Raw genomic sequence first — 18,661 nt, 5'->3', positions numbered from 1 at the left:
GTTTCTCATCAGAAGCGAACAGAAAAATACTGCAGCTGGAGATTACGCTGGTAGATGTAGTCTCTTCCAATGATATGCCTACAAATACGTCACAATGCTGTCGACACCTTGGGGAAACGACAGAAAGCCTAAGCTCATTCGTGGCCCATTCACAGACATATAAGGAGTCATTGGCATGAGGTGGTTTAAAAAAATGGGGCACTTCCTGATTGGATTTTTATCTGGGTTTCGCCTGTAACATCAGTTCTGTGGCACTCACAGACAATATATTTGCAGTTTTGGAAACGTCAGTGTTTTCTTTCCAAAGCTGTCAATTATATGCATAGTCAAGCATCTTTTCGTGACAAAATAAAATAGCGCCCCCTATATCCAATAAGTTAACAGTTTTTTTGATACTGGTGGTTGTATTAATTTGGGATCTATCGCATCTCACAACTGGCCCTGACTATGTTTGGAATATTACTTTCTAGCACAGAATAGAATAGGTCAACTTTTGTACTATAGGGGATAGTAGATTGACATAGGCTAGTGCTTTTGCTGTTCATCTTGTTGGCTGACAAAAAGTAAATGACAGTTTTTCCAATATCTTCAATATGCACTTTGGAATTGGATTAGGACCCGCGCAGTTGTGTGCCCGATGTGTCTGTCTTCACTTGTAGCCTGTGAGAAAGACCTGATCACGTGACAGAGAGCCAAGTGAGTGAGAGGTGCTTCGGTACGCAGCCGGGAGAAGGGAATTATAATTATTATATTCAGCCCAAGGGCACAAAGGCCATCGACTGCAAAAAGCATGGATTTCTTGGGGGGGGGGCATTACATCCACACAAAGGGGATGCAGCTGGGAAAATCTAGGCATTATCTAGTGCTTTCAAATTCAAATTGTGAATGAGAGACTGATGAAGTGTGTGCAGAGTTCGTGCCTTTCCTGCAACTTTTTTCAAGTCATCATTAGAGTCGCATCATGCAGCCTTAGAACGTATGAATGTTTTTAAAATCAAAACATATAGCCCAACGTTTGTATCCCAACTAAAGTTACATAAATAACTCTAATTTAAGCAGATAGGAGGACTTGGTTCTTTGTTAACCATTCATCACAGAATAGCTGCATTTGGACACTCCCTCAAATCGTTTGGAGAAAATATCCTTTCTATTTAATTCAGCTTTGTTCACTTGTATTCTTCATTATAGAAAATAATGCCACGGAATACTAAGCAAATCTTGTCTGCTAAATTAACTAGTGTAGCCCAAAGCCATTTGGCATAGCCAGATCAGGACTTAACATAAGGACAACTATGTTATTGCCAGGTTGCAGTTGTAAATGAGAACTTGTTCTCAATTGGCCTATCTGGTTAAATAAAGGATCATATAAAATCTGGTTAAATAAAGGTTAAATAAAAAAGGTTAAATAAAATAAATAAAAATAAAATAAAAATGTTGTTCTTCTGTTTAAAATATATAAATGTGATGGTGTAGGCTATATTACATGGATTTATTACAGTTTTTAAAATGTAGATGTTCCAAAGGTCTGCATCAGTGGCTTGTAGACTATGAGTGGAAGCCAGGATATGCTAAATGTGTTTATGTTAATTACCGTAAGTTATTTGCTTGACAATCACCGGCTGATGAAATTTTGTGACCACCACTGCCCTAGTCTCTCCAGATCTGTTTGATCGGGTTCAAGTCCGTGCTCTGGCCGGTCCACTCAAGGACATTCAGAGACTTGTCCCGAAGCCACACTTGCGTTGTCTTGGCTGTGTGCTTAGGGTCGTTGTCCTGTTGGAAGTTGAACCTTCCTATAGGCTGGAGATCAGTAAACCATAGTGATCTTTGTCATTGTTTACTAACTACTGCCCACACCAGACCTGGGTTCAAATAGTATTTGTTATTTTTTCTTTCAAATTCGCTAGCTATGCTCGACTAAGCTTGCCTGGCCCAATGGAACCAATTGAATAGTCCCAAAAGTGAAAATCATGTTCAGCATCATGTCCACTCGGCCAGTTGTAGGCGTCATCACAAGTACAGTATCATTCTGAACTCCTTGTGGAAAAGGGCACGGCAGTGGAGAAAACATGGCAGCTAAGGCTGTTTCTATGACTAGAGCTTTCCTAGGTGCATGTCTGCCCTTAGGGGGGAAGGGGAAAAGGAGGATCTGTTGCCAGATTGGGTTGTTTCCAAACCATGTTTGGTGTAGCAGCAGCTCTGGGCGTCTTTAGACTTGCCAGCCCGTCTCATGCCCTTCCGAGTGCCTCTATGAAACAGGGATCAAAGGGAGGACAGGAGAGAGGGAAGAGAGGAGAGGAGAGGAGAGGAGGGAGACAGGAGAGAGGGAGACAGGAGAGAGGGAGACAGGAGAGAGGGAGACAGGAGAGAGGGAGACAGGAGAGAGAGAAGATAGGAGAGGAGGGAGACAGGAGAGAGAGAAGATAGGAGAGGAGGGAGACAGGAGAGGAGGGAAGAGAGGAGAGGAGGGAGATGGAAGAGAGGAGAGGAGGGAGACAGGAAAGATGGAAGAGAGGAGAGGAGGGAGACAGGAGAGAGGGGAGAGGAGGGAGATAGGAGAGTGAGAGAAGAGAGGAGAGGAGAGAGGGAGACAGGAGAGAGGGAGACAGGAGAGAGGGAGACAGGAGAGAGGGAGACAGGAGAGAGAGAAGAGAGGAGAGGAAGGAGACGGGAGAGAGGGAGACAGGAGAGGGGAAAGAGAGGAGGGAGGAGAGAGTGCCGGTGCGTGTGCGCGTGTCATTATCAAAGACTCCAGTGACCCACTTTTACTTTTTGCAGCGAGAGAGCTTTCTGGTTTACTGCCTTATGGAAAGCCTTCTTTAGAGTTTCAGTTTGATGGTAGCTTGTTAATGTAGTGCCTGAAATCATAGTACCTTACCTCAGAGCAGCTCACACAAGACACACTGCAAAGTGCAGGGCAATGAAAAGAAAATGGGGATTAGAATATAGGCTGTGCTCTTTGATTTCTCCATCCAGTCATATATTAGGAATACATTCATCAATTAGATATGTCTGCATTTTGAAGGTGCTTTAGTGATCAGCTCAGATCTTTACTACTCTACTTCTATCATCTCTCTCTACTTATATCATCTCTCTCTACTTCTATCATCTCTCTCTACTTCTATCATCTCTCTCTACTTCTATCATCTCTCTCTACTACTATCATCTCTCTCTACTTCTATCATCTCTCTCTACTTCTATCATCTCTCTCTACTTCTATCATCTCTCTCTACTTCTATCATCTCTCTCTACTTCTATCATCTCTCTCTACTTCTATCATCTCTCTCTACTTCTATCATCTCTCTCTACTTCTATCATCTCTCTCTACTTCTATCATCTCTCTCTACTTCTATCATCTCTCTCTACTTCTATCATCTCTCTCTACTACTATCATCTCTCTCTACTTCTATCATCTCTCTCTACTTCTATCATCTCTCTACTTCTATCATCTCTCTCTACTTCTATCATCTCTCTCTACTTCTATCATCTCTCTCTACTTCTATCATCTCTCTCTACTTCTATCATCTCTCTCTACTTCTATCATCTCGCCTTCTCTCACTTTCTATCCTTCTCAATGTCACTCCATTCCTCCTCCATCCATCCCGCTGTCTCCCACCCCTTCTCCTTACCTCTCCATATCCCACTCTCAATCCTTCCTTTACACCCCTCCCTCTCTCTCTCTCTCCACCCCCTTCCCCTCTCTCCCTCCCTCCCTCCATCCACTCACCCCTCTCTCTACAGCGCCTAGCCAACTCCAAGGCCCATACGTCCAGGTTTATCAGTGCCAACCTGCCCTGCAACAAGTTCAAGAACCGTCTGGTGAACATCATGCCCTATGAGACCACCCGCGTCTGCCTGCAGCCAATCAGGGGCCTCGAGGGCTCAGACTACATTAACGCCAGCTTCATCGACGGATACAGGTAGGTGGAATGGGTGGGTGTGAGTCGGAAGTGTATGTAAGTGGAGAGGTGTTAGAACGAGTGAGTGAGTGAGTGAGTGAGTGAGTGAGTGAGTGAGTGAGTGAGTGAGTGAGTGAGTGAGTGAGTGAGTGAGTGAGTGAGAGCACGAGTGAGAGCACGAGTGTGCGAACAGCAAGTGTGACAATATCAAAATTGCAATAAACCTGTTTCAATGGTTTGATGAAACTGATTAGGGAGCGGACTCCCCCTGCTACATGTCTGACCTGATTGTGTGTTTGTGTTACCAGGCAACAGAAGGCCTACATCGCAACGCAGGGCCCGTTGGCAGAGACCACAGAGGACTTCTGGAGGATGATGTGGGAGAACAACTCCACTATTGTAGTCATGCTCACCAAACTCCGAGAGATGGGCAGGGTAGGGAGTCTCTCTCTCTCTCTCTCTCTCACTCTCTCTCTCTCTCTCGCTCTCTCTCTCCTCTCCTGTTTCCCTCCTCTCCTGTCTCTCTTTCCTGTCTCCCTCCTCTTCCCCCTCTTCTGTCTCCCTCTCTCCTGTCTCCCTCCTCTCCTCTCTTCTCCCTCTCCTGTCTCCCTCTCTCATGTCTCCCTCCTCTCCTCTCTTCTCCCTCTCCTGTCTCCCTCTCTCATGTCTCCCTCCTCTCCTCTCCTCTCTTCTCCCTCTCTCCTGTCCTGTCCTCACCCCCTCACCCCATATCTGGGTGTCTCACTCTCTCTCTCTCTGTGTCCACAGGAAAAGTGTCATCAGTACTGGCCCGCTGAGCGTTCGGCCAGGTACCAGTACTTTGTGGTGGACCCCATGGCTGAGTACAACATGCCCCAGTACATCCTCCGAGAGTTCAAAGTCACCGATGCAAGGGTGAGTATGTGTGTGTTTGTACGTGCGTGCGTCCATCCATGTGTAGGTGTGTGTGTGTGTGTGTGTGTGTGTGTGACTGCTGTCCTTAGAGATGACTCATTCTATTTATATCCGTGTCGCTCTGCCTCTTAGAATGGCTCCTACTGTTTATGCCTATCACATGTTCCATTTAACCTTTCACCTGTATCATCAGTGAGGCTGTTGGAAGCCAAGCTGATTGCGGCCATTTTCCTCCATCACATACAGTGCTGATGGGGTAGGTGTCATGTGGGCGATAGTATGATTGCTCTTTATACCACGTTTAAAGGGGCAATCCGCTGTTCAAACAACTACAAAGCAGCCACCCTGCCACTGTTTTGGTGAACACCTGAGGGATGGGTTTGGAGAAGGTCACAGACGCCTTTAATGACATTTTTTTTTCTTTTTTTTCCCCTCACCTTTATTTAAATAGGCAAGTCAGTTAAGAACAAATTCTTATTTTCAATGACGGCCTAGGAACAGTGGGTTAACTTCCTGTTTAGGGGCAGAACGACAGATTTGTACCTTGTCAGCTCGGGGATTTGAACTTGCAACCTTCCAGTTACTAGCCCTAGCCAATGTTTAGATCACGTGAGAGTTTTCACCTGACGAATATCCTCTTTATCAAAACGCTGTATAAACGTTTTATATACGTTGTATAAGTGTTATTAGGGGCATACAGCGTAAGGTATTTTTATCCATTAACCCAATACCTACGTTTTTTGAAGGATGTACATGGTACCACAACCATTTCTATGATAGTATGATCACCCGTGGTCTGTCTAAGCACCAAGGCCCATTGTAAAGTATAGGCAGCAGCCATTTTGTGTCAGTTAACTGTACTGCAGAACACTGGCCTACCTGGGACTGGCGCACGTGTTGGATTGCTGCTTGAGCCAGCATGGCGGCTAGTTAGGAGGGCTCATGTTGGTCTGAACCTGGCCTAGCCCTCAGCCCCATGCTACTCCCATACACACACACAGTATGCCCTCCACTCAAACTCACACGCACACAGTAAGGAGGGCTCATGTTGGTCTGAACCTGGCCTAGCCCTCAGCCTCATGCTACTCCCACACACACAGTAAGGAGGGCTCATGTTGCTCTGAACCTGGCCTAGCCCTCAGCCCCATAATACAGTAAGGAGGGCTCATGTTGGTCTGAACCTGGCCTAGCCCTCAGCCCCATGCTACAGTAAGGAGGGCTCATGTTGGTCTGAACCTGGCCTAGCCCTCAGCCCCATGCTACAGTAAGGAGGACTCATGTTGGTCTGAACCTGGCCTAGCCCTCAGCCCCATGCTACAGTAAGGAGGGCTCATGTTGGTCTGAAACTGGCCTAGCCCTCAGCCCCATGCTACAGTAAGGAGGGCTCATGTTGGTCTGAACCTGGCCTAGCCCTCAGCCCCATGCTACAGTAAGGAGGGCTCATGTTGGTCTGAACCTGGCCTAGCCCTCAGCCCCATGCTACAGTAAGGAGGGCTCATGTTGGTCTGAACCTGGCCTAGCCCTCAGCCCCATGCTACAGTAAGGAGGGCTCATGTTGGTCTGAACCTGGCCTAGCCCTCAGCCCCATGCTACAGTAAGGAGGGCTCATGTTGGTCTGAACCTGGCCTAGCCCTCAGCCCCATGCTACAGTAAGGAGGGCTCATGTTGGTCTGAACCTGGCCTAGCCCTCAGCCCCATGCTACAGTAAGGAGGGCTCATGTTGGTCTGAACCTGGCCTAGCCCTCAGCCCCATGCTACAGTAAGGAGGGCTCATGTTGGTCTGAACCTGGCCTAGCCCTCAGCCCCATGCTACAGTAAGGAGGGCTCATGTTGGTCTGAACCTGGCCTAGCCCTCAGCCCCATGCTACAGTAAGGAGTGTCTGTGAAGGGTGAACTGGGGCGGCAGCAGCAGTGGTTCTAGACTGTGTTAATTATGGGCCAAACGCTTAAGCTCCCCTCAAGCAATGAAAGGACCTGTAATCAGAGATGACTGAAGGAAGAGAGAGAGGCAGATGAGGAGAAGAGAGAGAGAGAAAGGGAAGAGAGAGAGTAGAGAGAGAGAGAAGGAGTGAAGAGAGAGGGGAGAGAGAGTGGGGGAGAGAGGGACTTGTAATCAAGGAAAGTGGCTGACTAGGGAATGGAGACTAGGGAATGTTTTGGAGCAGTTTAGGATGTAGCCTCCTCTACTTACCTATCCTTTCTTTCCTGATCGTGGACCTGAAATCACTTTAAAGGTATAAATAGTCAAGTTATAGCTTATCCACTTGGTTCAATTATCAATGTTCACCGAAGGAAAGGAGACAAGGCTAGGGACTAGGGAATGTTTGAGTATTGCTTTGGGGTGCTGTGTCTTCTCTTCAGCCTCACCTTCCAAAATCTAATTCAGAGATCATCTTCCTTCCCTCCCGGTGGACTACTGAGATTAAGACAACACTATAAGTGACTATCCTTTAGCGGAGATTCAAATTAAGACATTTTCTCAAGAAATCCACTCTTCACCGATGTGGGTGGCCACCCTCCAATTCACTCCCCCCACTCGTATCCCTCCTCCTCCTTTGCTCCATCTGTCAGCTTGCTCCATCGATCTGTCCTCTGTCCAGGATTACCTCATTTAACACGGTGTCCAGAAGAATACGCTTGTCACGCCAGACTCCCTATTGATTTCCTCTAACCGGGACTTATTCTACGGCAAAAACTACAAGCTAAAATGGATTGAGAGAGCGAGGGAGAGAAAGAGAGAAACCGGGGAGAGAGAGAGAGAGGGGGACAAGGAGGGAGCGAGAAAGAGAGACTGAGGGAGTGAGAGAAAGGAAAGACTGTCAGAGAGTGTGAGAGCAAAAGGGAGGAATAGTGATATCTGACAGATAGATGTTAGCGGAGACAGTAGTGATAGCCTGACAGATGGATGTCAGAGGAGACAGTAGTGGATAGCCTGACAGATGGATGTCAGCGGAGACAGTAGTGATAGCCTGACAGATGGATGTCAGAGGAGACAGTAGTGATAGCCTGACAGATGGATGTCAGAGGAGACAGTAGTGATAGCCTGACAGATGGATGTCAGGGGAGACAGTAGTGATAGCCTGACAGATGGATGTCAGAGGAGCCAGTAGTGATAGCCTGACAGATGGATGTCAGCGGAGACAGTAGTGATAGCCTGACAGATGGATGTCAGAGAAGACAGTAGTGATAGCCTGACAGATGGATGTCAGAGGAGACAGTAGTGATAGCCTGACAGATGGATGTCAGGGGAGACAGTAGTGATAGCCTGACAGATGGATGTCAGAGGAGACAGTAGTGATAGCCTGACAGATGGATGTCAGAGGAGACAGTAGTGATAGCCTGACAGATGGATGTCAGAGGAGACAGTAGTGATAGCCTGACAGATGGATGTCAGAGGAGACAGTAGTGATAGCCTGACAGATGGATGTCAGAGGAGACAGTAGTGGATAGCCTGACAGATGGATGTCAGGGGAGACAGTAGTGATAGCCTGACAGATGGATGTCAGAGGAGACAGTAGTGATAGCCTGACAGATGGATGTAAGCAGAGACAGTAGTGATAGCCTGACAGATAGATGTCAGAGGAGACAGTAGTGATAGCCTGACAGATGGATGTCAGGGGAGACAGTATTGATAGCCTGACAGATGGATGTCAGAGACAGGTCATTGTAGTGTTGTATGAGTGTGAAGTTGAACTGGGCTTGTTGTTGTTGAGCGGTCTATCAGACACAGATTGTGACCTGGTGGTTCGCTGACCTCACGTCAGTTTCTCTCCATGGTGTGTGGAATGAAACAGTTATTGTTTCTCAATGTTGGCTTTTACTGACCCACCTCTCTCTCTTCTTCTGTTGTCATCTGTCCTCCTCCCTTACATCTCTCATCCCACCCCGCTCTCTTATTATGTTGTCATCCGTCCTCCCTTACCTCTCTCATCCCACCCCTCTCTCTTATTCTGTTGTCATCCATCCTCCTCCCTTACCTCTCTCACCCCACCCCTCTCTTCTTCTGTTGTCATCTGTCCTCCCCCCTTACCTCTCTCATCCACCCCTCTCTTATTCTGTTGTCATCCGTCCTCCCCCCTTACCTCTCTCACCCCACCCCTCTCTTCTTCTGTTGTCATCCGTCCTCCCCCTTACCTCTCTCACCCCACCCCTCTCTTCTTCTGTTGTCATCCGTCCTCCCCCCTTACCTCTCTCATCCACCCCTCTCTTATTCTGTTGTCATCCGTCCTCCTCCCTTACCTCTCTCTTCCTCTTACTCTTTCCATCCATTCTTTTCCCTCTTCTTCCACTCACTCAGGACGGGCAGTCCAGGACAGTGCGGCAGTTCCAGTTCACTGATTGGCCGGAACAGGGGGTGCCCAAGTCAGGAGAGGGCTTCATAGACTTCATAGGCCAGGTGCACAAAACCAAGGAGCAGTTTGGCCAGGACGGACCCATCTCTGTCCACTGCAGGTGAGGATCTTTTGTGTGTGTGTGTGTGTGTGTGTGTGTGTGTGTGTGTGTGTGTGTGTGTGTGTGTGTGTGTGTTTGCCCAACAATGTTGATGAGTATGAGACATTGTTTCTGGTGCTCTTTGTAATTCAGACTGACACCGTTGTATGTACCTAACAATGTCAACATATAACCCAGTGTCCTGAGTCTGTAGATCTGGGTAAGAGTGTGTAGGCATCCAGCTCACAGAATGTTAAAGGGTCCTCCATAGACATCATGCATGTTTCTCTCTCTCTCTCTCTCTCTCTTTCTTCCCCCCCATCTGTCCTCTCTCTCTCTCTCTCTCTCTCTCTCTCTCTCTCTCTCTCTCTCTCTCTCTCTCTCTCTCTCTCTCTCTCTCTCTCTCTCTCTCTCTCTCTCTCTCTCTCTCTCTCTCTCTCTCTCTCTCTCTCTCTCTCTCTCTCTCTCTCTCTCTCTCTCTCTCTCTCTCTCTCTCTCTCTCTCTCTCTCTCTCTCTCTCTCTCTCTCTCTCTCTCTCTCTCTCTCTCCTTACTGCCACTGAAGTGGCCTGGTGATACGACGCCATAGGCTCAGCTCATTCATAATTGATCACTCAGAGAGGCAGCCTCCTGGTATTTGTAAAGGGGAAGCCATTTGGTTCAACAGAAGAAGTCCCCATAGCCAACTCCTATGGTTGCATTAACAGATCTTAGACCAGGCTAACCAAACACCAGATCTACCTATATGGACATTGTTATGATGTCACCAGACTTTCACCACCATACTCCCATTGGGAAAGAATTATATGTTATGATGTCACCAGAATTTCACCACCATACTCCCATTGGGAAAGAATGATATGTTATGATGTCACCAGACTTTCACCACCATACTCCCATTGGGAAAGTATGATATGTTATGATGTCACCAGACTTTCACCACCATACTCCCATTGGGAAAGTATGATATGTTATGATGTCACCAGACTTTCACCACCATACTCCCATTGGGAAAGTATGATATCACCACCAGACACTGACTATAACCTTTAAGAGCTCGGTCATCTCGGTTAACGAATGTATTGCGTAATTGTTGAGATAGTTGCGGGCAAGTGTGTGGGCCAAATGTCCTCTCCCCTTCTGAAATTCAAAAGATGCAAAATCGAGAATTTATCCAAATAATCAGTGAGGAAAAACCCAAGCAATGAATCTACTGCTGCTCATTATCTCACGCATCCTGTTGTATAATCACAGATCAACAGCACCATTTATGTTTACGTAGTCTGCCCACAACAGATTAAGAGAGAAGGCTGTGTTTAAGGAAGCTGCAGTAAGGCAGAGTTGTTATTCTCTATCTCTAGATAGATAGATGGATAGATAGATAGATAGATAGATAGATAGATAGATAGATAGATAGATAGATAGATAGATAGATAGATAGATAGATAGATAGATAGATAGATAGATAGATAGATAGATGTGTAAATTGTGTAAGTTCTCCTAACCTGCTACGAAAACATTTATTCTGAGAAAAGCTGTACCCCATCTTGTCCAAAACCCCCTGTGACAAGCTGTGAACAGCTCCCAGGGAAGAGCTTTCACCACACTGCAGGGGAGGATAGGATTGGTGTGGATGGGGTTAGAGGGATGGAGTGATAGCAGAGGGGTGTGGTGGAACAGTTGTTGAGAGGACTGAATGGGGACAGACTTTGTGGTGACACAAGAAGGCGAGGAAGCACGGACTCTATAGGGATGCTCAACTCTTTGTCCTTAGTTCCATTTTTTGGGGGGGCGGGGGGGTTTATCATTGGTGACCTTTCAACTCCAGTCCACTCCCGACTTTTGCAACCCCTGTCTTCTCCTCTTCTATCTCCAGTCAGAAACCGTCATGGGGTGGGTAGGATGAAAATACATATCTGCTGTCATATCAATTATTGTTCCATTGGTGAAGGGGAAGTCATTTCACACCAAAGCAGCTTACGGAGACAGCCCTCAAGAATTTCAGGATCAAACTTAAGACTCACCCTATTTCTGGGGACTGTTACAGAGAAAGGTTTGCAATGGGGACTTAATGAGGTGGAGTTTGTGTGTGTGTAAGTGTGTGTGCGTTCATGTGGGTTCGAGATTGTGTACGTTCATGCGTGTGTGTGTTCATTTTGTGTTGTGTCGGTGTGGGCAGGCATCAAAGTCAATTGTGTACATGCATCACATCAATATTACCTCTGACATGATCAGCTTAGAGTCAGGTGTTAAACCGTGTAGCGACGGCACATGATGACTGGTATCTGAGGACAAGAGAAATAACAACCTTGATGACTGGTATCTGAGAACAGGAGAAATAACAACCTTGATGACTGGTATCTGAGAACAGGAGAAATAACAACCTTGATGACTGGTATCCAGGGACAAGAGAAATAACAACCTTGATGACTGGTATCTGAGAACAAGAGAAATAACAACCTTGATGACTGGTATCTGAGAACAGGAGAAATAACAACCTTGATGACTGGTATCTGAGAACAGGACAAATAACAACCTTGATGACTGGTATCTGAGAACAGGACAAATAACAACCTTGATGACTGGTATCTGAGGACAAGAGAAATAACAACCTTGATGACTGGTATCTAGGGACAAGAGAAATAACAACCTTGATGACTGGTATCTGAGAACAGGAAAAATAACAACCTTGATGACTGGTATCTGAGAACAAGAGAAATAACAACCTTGATGACTGGTATCTGAGAACAGGAGAAATAACAACCTTGATGACTGGTATCTGAGAACAGGACAAATAACAACCTTGATGACTGGTATCTGAGAACAGGAGAAATAACAACCTTGATGACTGGTATCTAGGGACAAGAGAAATAACAACCTTGATGACTGGTATCTGAGAACAAGAGAAATAACAACCTTGATGACTGGTATCTGAGAACAGGACAAATAACAACCTTGATGACTGGTATCTGAGAACAAGAGAAATAACAACCTTGATGACTGGTATCTGAGAACAGGACAAATAACAACCTTGATGACTGGTATCTGAGAACAGGACAAATAACAACCTTGATGACTGGTATCTGAGGACAAGAGAAATAACAACTTTCAAAATGGACGCCTGATAGAGCTGTTTGCATGATTGTTGGACTTCATCTGTTATACTGATGATAATAATCATCATAATAATAATTTGGTGGGTGCTTATATTGGTTACATTTCACACATGAACAAGTGTGTATTAATATGCATGTGTGAATTGGAAATGTTTCAATATCCCAGCATATCCCCTGAGATTGGTGTGTCTGTGTGTGTTTCCAGTGCCGGGGTTGGCCGGACCGGTGTCTTCACCACACTCAGCATCGTGCTGGAGAGGATGCGCTATGAAGGCGTGGTAGACATCTTTCAGACGGTCAAGATGCTGCGAACACAGAGGCCGGCCATGGTCCAGACAGAGGTGAGGGGTCACTCCGAACCCACAGGTTCTCATGGATATTGTAGTTTTTTTGTTGAACATGTAGTTTTGCCATCTTTGCTAAGAATATGCATCAGCATTGTGTTAGCGTTGATACCGGCTGTAAGTCTTAGAGCTGCTGCTAGGTTTGGCTTGTAGTATTATATTGAATATTATAAATTGGGTGGTTCGAACCCTGAGTGCTGATTAGCTGACAGACGTGGTATATCAGACCGTATACCACGGTTATGACAAAACATTTCTTTATACTGCTCTAATTACGTTGGTAACCAGTTTCTAATAGCAATAAGGCACCTCGGGGGTTTGTGGTATCTGGCCAATATACCACGGCTAAGGTCTGTATCTAAGAACAGCCCTTAGCCGTGGTATATTTACCATATACCACAACCCCTCATGCCTTATTGTTTAAGTGAAGTATCTCCTGTTTGCTGCTGAACAAAATTAATGTTGAATGTTGTTTATTTTGTCTATGCAGGATGAATATCAGTTTTGCTACCAGGCGGGTCTGGAGTACCTAGGAAGCTTTGATCACTATGCAACGTAAAAATCCATCTCGTCCCCCGAATCCTATGTCCCCCTCAACAGTCTCCTGAGCCATAGAAATGAAAACAACAACAGCAGCCAGAAAACAAAATTCAACCAACAGAATAGCAAACGAATTGTAGATTATTATTCTTTTTTTTTTAAGTCAACAAGAGTGCAATTCCAATTGGACCCAATGGACTTTGATGTCGGTGAGGAAACCGTAAATGACTCCATCAGCAGAACTAATTGACGCCCTCACTCTGAAGAAAGGAACCAAAAGTGGTGGCTCAAGCTGTGGGGTGGGAATAATTAAAGTGTTGGACTGCTAACCTTACCTCAAGTGTTCAGATGTGGAGGTGGACATTGTAAACATTTCGTGGACATCTATTAAAAATTAACTACGTTACAAACAATACAACAGTGAATGAAGGAAAAACCAACTGGGCGAACGTGACTGAGGTAAAAAAAAAAAAAGGGATTGGTAAAAACTGAGAAAATGGTGGAGTGGATGTAGCTTTAAATGGGGAAGCGCCTTTTTTACCATGTAAGGACAGAGGTTCACAGTTCCTAGTTGTTTATAAACACTTCTGATGGAAAACTGTGGTTGCCTGTGTACACAGATGATTGTCCCCAAAATGTCAGACACCTCTGATGAGACAAACACACTGAGTTAACGGTAAGGTACTGGCAAAAGAAGTCGACCTCCATTCGGGACCCCCTACCACACTCATCCTTCTCTCTAAGCAAGATAACTTCTACTGCCCACAGTTCTGTTACAACCTTAGAAGCTCAACTCCCAACATGTCCATCATCTCGTACAAAGGGCAGCCCTATATCCCTTCAACTCTTTGGGCTAAGAGGAGCTTCTGCAGTACAGAATATTCTGGGGGAAAGTGATGACGGTGTCATATAGTGACTGCCAGCGGTGGATAATGCAGATTCAATCAAATTACCGTTTCAGTTTCTCCATCACTTGACGTGTGGAGCTTCTTGAGGACAAACCCCAACATGTTTATACAGTAACCACTGATATAGCTCTCTTAGCCTCAGTCACCATGGAAACTGGGTGAAAAGAGACCGCTCTTGCAAGACCAGATAAATGACAATGAAGTCCCTTGACTTTTTACTGTCACTCTTCGTTCAGGACTAGTTTTTACTGGTGCAGGGCCCAACATATTGACCGAGTGGAATCACCACAGGAGAACTTGGCATGGTGAATGGCGGCAACTGAGCTCTCTTTGCAAACTTGTACAGTGATCAACAACCCATTGTAATCATTTGTTAATTTTGTCTTAAAATTATGTGTATTTCTGGGGGTTTTCTGTCAATACTAAACATGCTGCTTATTCTCCTGTATGCTGTAAGTGTGACTCTGGTATGGGATGACAATGGAGGTGCCTGGTCTGGCGGTGTCAGTTTGCACCCATGAGGCTGAGACTGAAAGCGCATCCACATGTTATGCCCCCCCCCCCCCCCCCCCCCCTCCCCCATCAACTCCTCTCGGCCTCCTCTGGACTCACTGTCTCACACGACATTCATGTCCCAAGCTTGACTTAAAGAGAGAGACTAGCTCTCTACTAACAGTGGAAGGACAGTGGTTCAAAGTTTTGAGGAACTGAGTTGATAACCCAGAGAAAGGTTCCTGTCTTTTCTCTTCCACCTATTGGCCAAAGGCCACTGTGGATGACTGGCCACAGGCCACTGTGGATGACTGGCCACAGGCCACTGTGGATGACTGGCCACAGGCCACTGTGGATGACTGGCCACAGGCCACTGTGGATGACTGGCCACAGGCCACTGTGGATGACAGGCCACTGTGGATGACTGGCCACAGGCCACTGTGGATGACTGGCCAAAGGCCACTGTGGATGACTGGGGAAGATCTGTTGTGATGTGAAAGTTATGTCCACGATAAAAATGACTTGCACATCACGAAACTTGAAATCTAAACAATAGCAGGTCCGATTCTACCCACTATGTACACGTGTCTGACAAAAACAAGCCCTCAAAGCCCAAAATTGTATTTTTTTCTCAGAGGTCTGTGCTTTGGTATACCCAGGAGTATGCTTTTACAATGGATTCTGGGAAGGTTTTTGGATTGGTATATACACTAACAGAATGATGAAAGGAACTGTTTGTAGTCTTTGTTATTTCCAAAAAAAGCCTTATTGTTATTGTAACATTATGGAAACATGAATGTTGTGTTATGATGACTATTGTTATTTTACTTTACATAGCTGACTTTTTATTGTAATTTTTTTGTTTCGTTTTTTTTTAACAGAGATATTGTATCACATTTTTTTAAATTAGCAGGAAAAAAATGTATGCTTATATGTTCATATTATGTTAAAATACATTATATTTTTTCACTATAGAAATGTTATGTATAACTTGTGGATGTGTGTGTATATATATATATATATATATATATATATATATATATATATATATCGCACATTCATATATATTTAAATGAAGAATATAAAGATGTATCCAAACATATTTTTTTCTGTTTCTTATTTTTAGGTATTTTTTACCACCCATAAACTTTCATTTTGCTCATGTAAAATTCTGATGGATTTGTTTTGTAGCCATGAACTTAACCTTGGGAAATATTGTGTGTTTCTCTGGAAACAATTAGGGGAGGTGTCTGGCCCGGGCGCCGCTCCAGCAGCCCTTTTTAAAACCTACCACTTGGTAGACCTGTGCCGATAAGGAGATGGTGTCTTTTTAATTGTTGTTGAAATTACTATTATCATTAGCTAACAACAGTCATGTATTTGTTTGAGTATTATTTTCATATGTAGTAGATTAAATAGTCTACAAAGCATTCAATTGGAGGAAAGGTATTTCCCATTCTGCTGAATTTGCCAGACTAAAGGTACTGTACTTTTTGACCATGTACAGACCGTCATCTCCCTCTTTCTCAGAAGTCCATTATTTCCTCCTCTTTCTTTTAATTTTTCTTTTCAGACACAACACGATCATCCATTTGTTAGATATCAACTATGATCCAGAATATAACACCTGTAAATAAACAAACATATAGATTATATGTATTTGTTTGATTTAACTCTCAACGCTCTCTTACTTCAGATCGAATACTGAACTGCAAAGATAAGGTTCTAATCATTGCAAAGTTCACAGTGTGAAGTCTACTTTCTCCCTTTATAACATTTGTAGTCCACTCTGCTCTCTGTTCTTAAGTCCCCTCCTTCTTTGGCATATCTGCCATGTTAGCAATATCCCCTGCTAGCCACCCACAGCTAACTCTGTTATGAGAGGTCAATGACGACCCAGAACTTTTGCCTCAGCACAGGCTTCTTGCAATCAAAATGGCGCCTGCTCTCTGGCCCCAAAGTGAACAGGGCTGGGAAACGGCAACCAAAGGACTATTCCTTTCCAAAACAAAAGCTCTATCTTTCCATCCCCAAAAAAGGAGAAGTGCTAGTTCCCAACTGCCTAAAAAGCCAAGAAGTGGATTGTCCATTGGCAGTCATAGAGAGAAACAAGAGATATTCTCTACTACTTAGCAACTGGCCATAGTGCGATGACACAGCCATTAAGGGCAAAGTACTACAGTACACTACCACTGACCCTGAATCATGACATGATGTAAGAGGGTTCATTATACTGTAAGAACCTAGTACCATACTGTGTTCATTCTTCTTATTATTTTTATGTTTTGTTACGGGATGCAGAATGAGTCAGGACTGAATGAGAAGGAGCCGTGTGATGCAAAGACTAGGACGAAGGAAGACGAAACAACAAAGACATTTCCAGCATATCCTTTTCAAGTGGGAATCGCAGACCTTTTCATATGAACAAATCTTGAAATTATCTTGAAATTAGGACTTTTTTTATGACTGAATTCAAAGACTGGTTAAGGGCCAATGACAAAAAACAAGACTGGACATCTTTGGAAGTTTGTGCCATGTGTTACTCTTTGACTTCATGTTAAGATGCCAGACTTTTGACAACAATAGCAGCCAAATCTACTGGAATGTTCGACCGAGGTGGGGAAATTAACAAAAGAGAAAAATTACTATAAAATAATAGAACCTATACGTACAACAGCCAACAAAAAGATAAAAAACCTAAGCTCAATCAAAATAGTTTTTCTTTGTATGAGGGCCAAGTGCTATCGCTTTCAAACTGTTACTTCTAACTGAAACAATGATTGGTTAAAAACCACTGTGTATGTAGATATGTTGACTTTGTATTAAAAAAATGTTGTCTGAATTTGTGCTCTTATGTCGTTTTATTCATCTTTGCCCAACTATTGCCCAGATTTAAGTACAGTTAATTATACCTTCTGTGTATGGTAATAGTACACACATTATAACAACAAATAATAAATAAATGCTAATACTTAATTCTAGTATTTGAAAGGAAGTACTACATCTACAGGTCACAGAGTACAGGCTAGGCGCATAGTACATTAAGCGGTCTTTCTTCCAGGAAGACATGCTACTGTACCAATAGTCACTGTTCCTTTATGCCGTGTTGCGTTCGTAAACATTGTTAAATCATATGTGTTATTGATTAAGACACTCTTGTTTGTTTCTTCCACCACTTTTTGTAAGTCATGGCTGTGTCCCCCTAATGGGAGCTTATTGTGACAAGACAAAATCAGATAAATGAAGTGGTATTTGCATCTTTTTTTGTGAACACATGTATCTGCACTAATCTGTACATCAACCTATAGCCCAGTAAAACATCAATTATCTCAAGTAGCAGACATAACAGGTTGTTTAAAACTTCTCAGGGCTGAAATCCCATTAACGGGATCGATATCAAAACAACAAAAATCTCATAATTAAAATTCCTCAAGCATACAAGTATTTACAGCGAAAGCACCACAAACGATTATGTTAGGTCACCACCAAGCCACAGAAAATCACAGCCATTTTTCCAGCCAAAGATAGGAGTCACAAAAAGCACAAATAGAGATAAAATGAATCACTAACCTTTGATGATCTTCATCAGATGACACTCATAGGACTTCATGTTACACAATGCATGTATGTTTTGTTTGATAAAGGTCATATTTATAGCAAAAGATCTGAGTTTACATTGGCACGTTACTTTCAGTAGTTCCTGAAACATCCAGTGGTTTTGCATTGCCACATCAATTTACAGAAATACTCATCATAAATGTTGATGAAAATGTAAGTGTTACACATGGAATTATAGCTATACTTCTCCTTAACTTCTTATGGTATAGGGGACGATTGCGTCCCACTTGGCCAAAAGCCAGGGAAAATGCAGAGCGGCAAATTCAAATAAAATGATATAAAAATCAAACTTTCGTTAAATCACACATGTAAGATACTAAATTAAAGCTACACTCGTTGTGAATCCAGCCACGTGTCAGATTTTAAAAAGGCTTTTTGGCAAAAGCATAAGAAGCTATTATCTGATGATAGCACAACAGT

The 18,661-nt window shown here is 44.1% G+C and overlaps 1 protein-coding gene across 19 annotated transcripts in view; it reads left to right on the top strand.

Moving 5' to 3' along the window:
- The window catches only part of LOC110522842 (receptor-type tyrosine-protein phosphatase S), a 402,253-nt gene extending 384,788 nt beyond the window's left edge, over window positions 1-17,465 (top strand). For all 19 annotated transcript variants that reach the window (XM_036939683.1, XM_036939692.1, XM_036939708.1 and 16 more), the window contains 6 exons: window positions 3,742-3,920; window positions 4,208-4,334; window positions 4,668-4,793; window positions 9,091-9,245; window positions 12,545-12,680; window positions 13,174-17,465. In XM_036939683.1, coding sequence (XP_036795578.1) covers window positions 3,742-3,920; window positions 4,208-4,334; window positions 4,668-4,793; window positions 9,091-9,245; window positions 12,545-12,680; window positions 13,174-13,242 — 792 coding nt within the window. In that variant the 3' untranslated portion in view covers window positions 13,243-17,465. The remainder of the gene's footprint in view (window positions 1-3,741; window positions 3,921-4,207; window positions 4,335-4,667; window positions 4,794-9,090; window positions 9,246-12,544; window positions 12,681-13,173) is intronic.
- Window positions 17,466-18,661: the final 1,196 nt, after the last annotated feature.

The sequence above is a fragment of the Oncorhynchus mykiss genome, chromosome 1 (assembly GCF_013265735.2).
Source record: "Oncorhynchus mykiss isolate Arlee chromosome 1, USDA_OmykA_1.1, whole genome shotgun sequence".
Lineage (NCBI taxonomy): Eukaryota > Metazoa > Chordata > Actinopteri > Salmoniformes > Salmonidae > Oncorhynchus > Oncorhynchus mykiss.
This window is presented reverse-complemented; position numbering and strand designations above follow the sequence as displayed.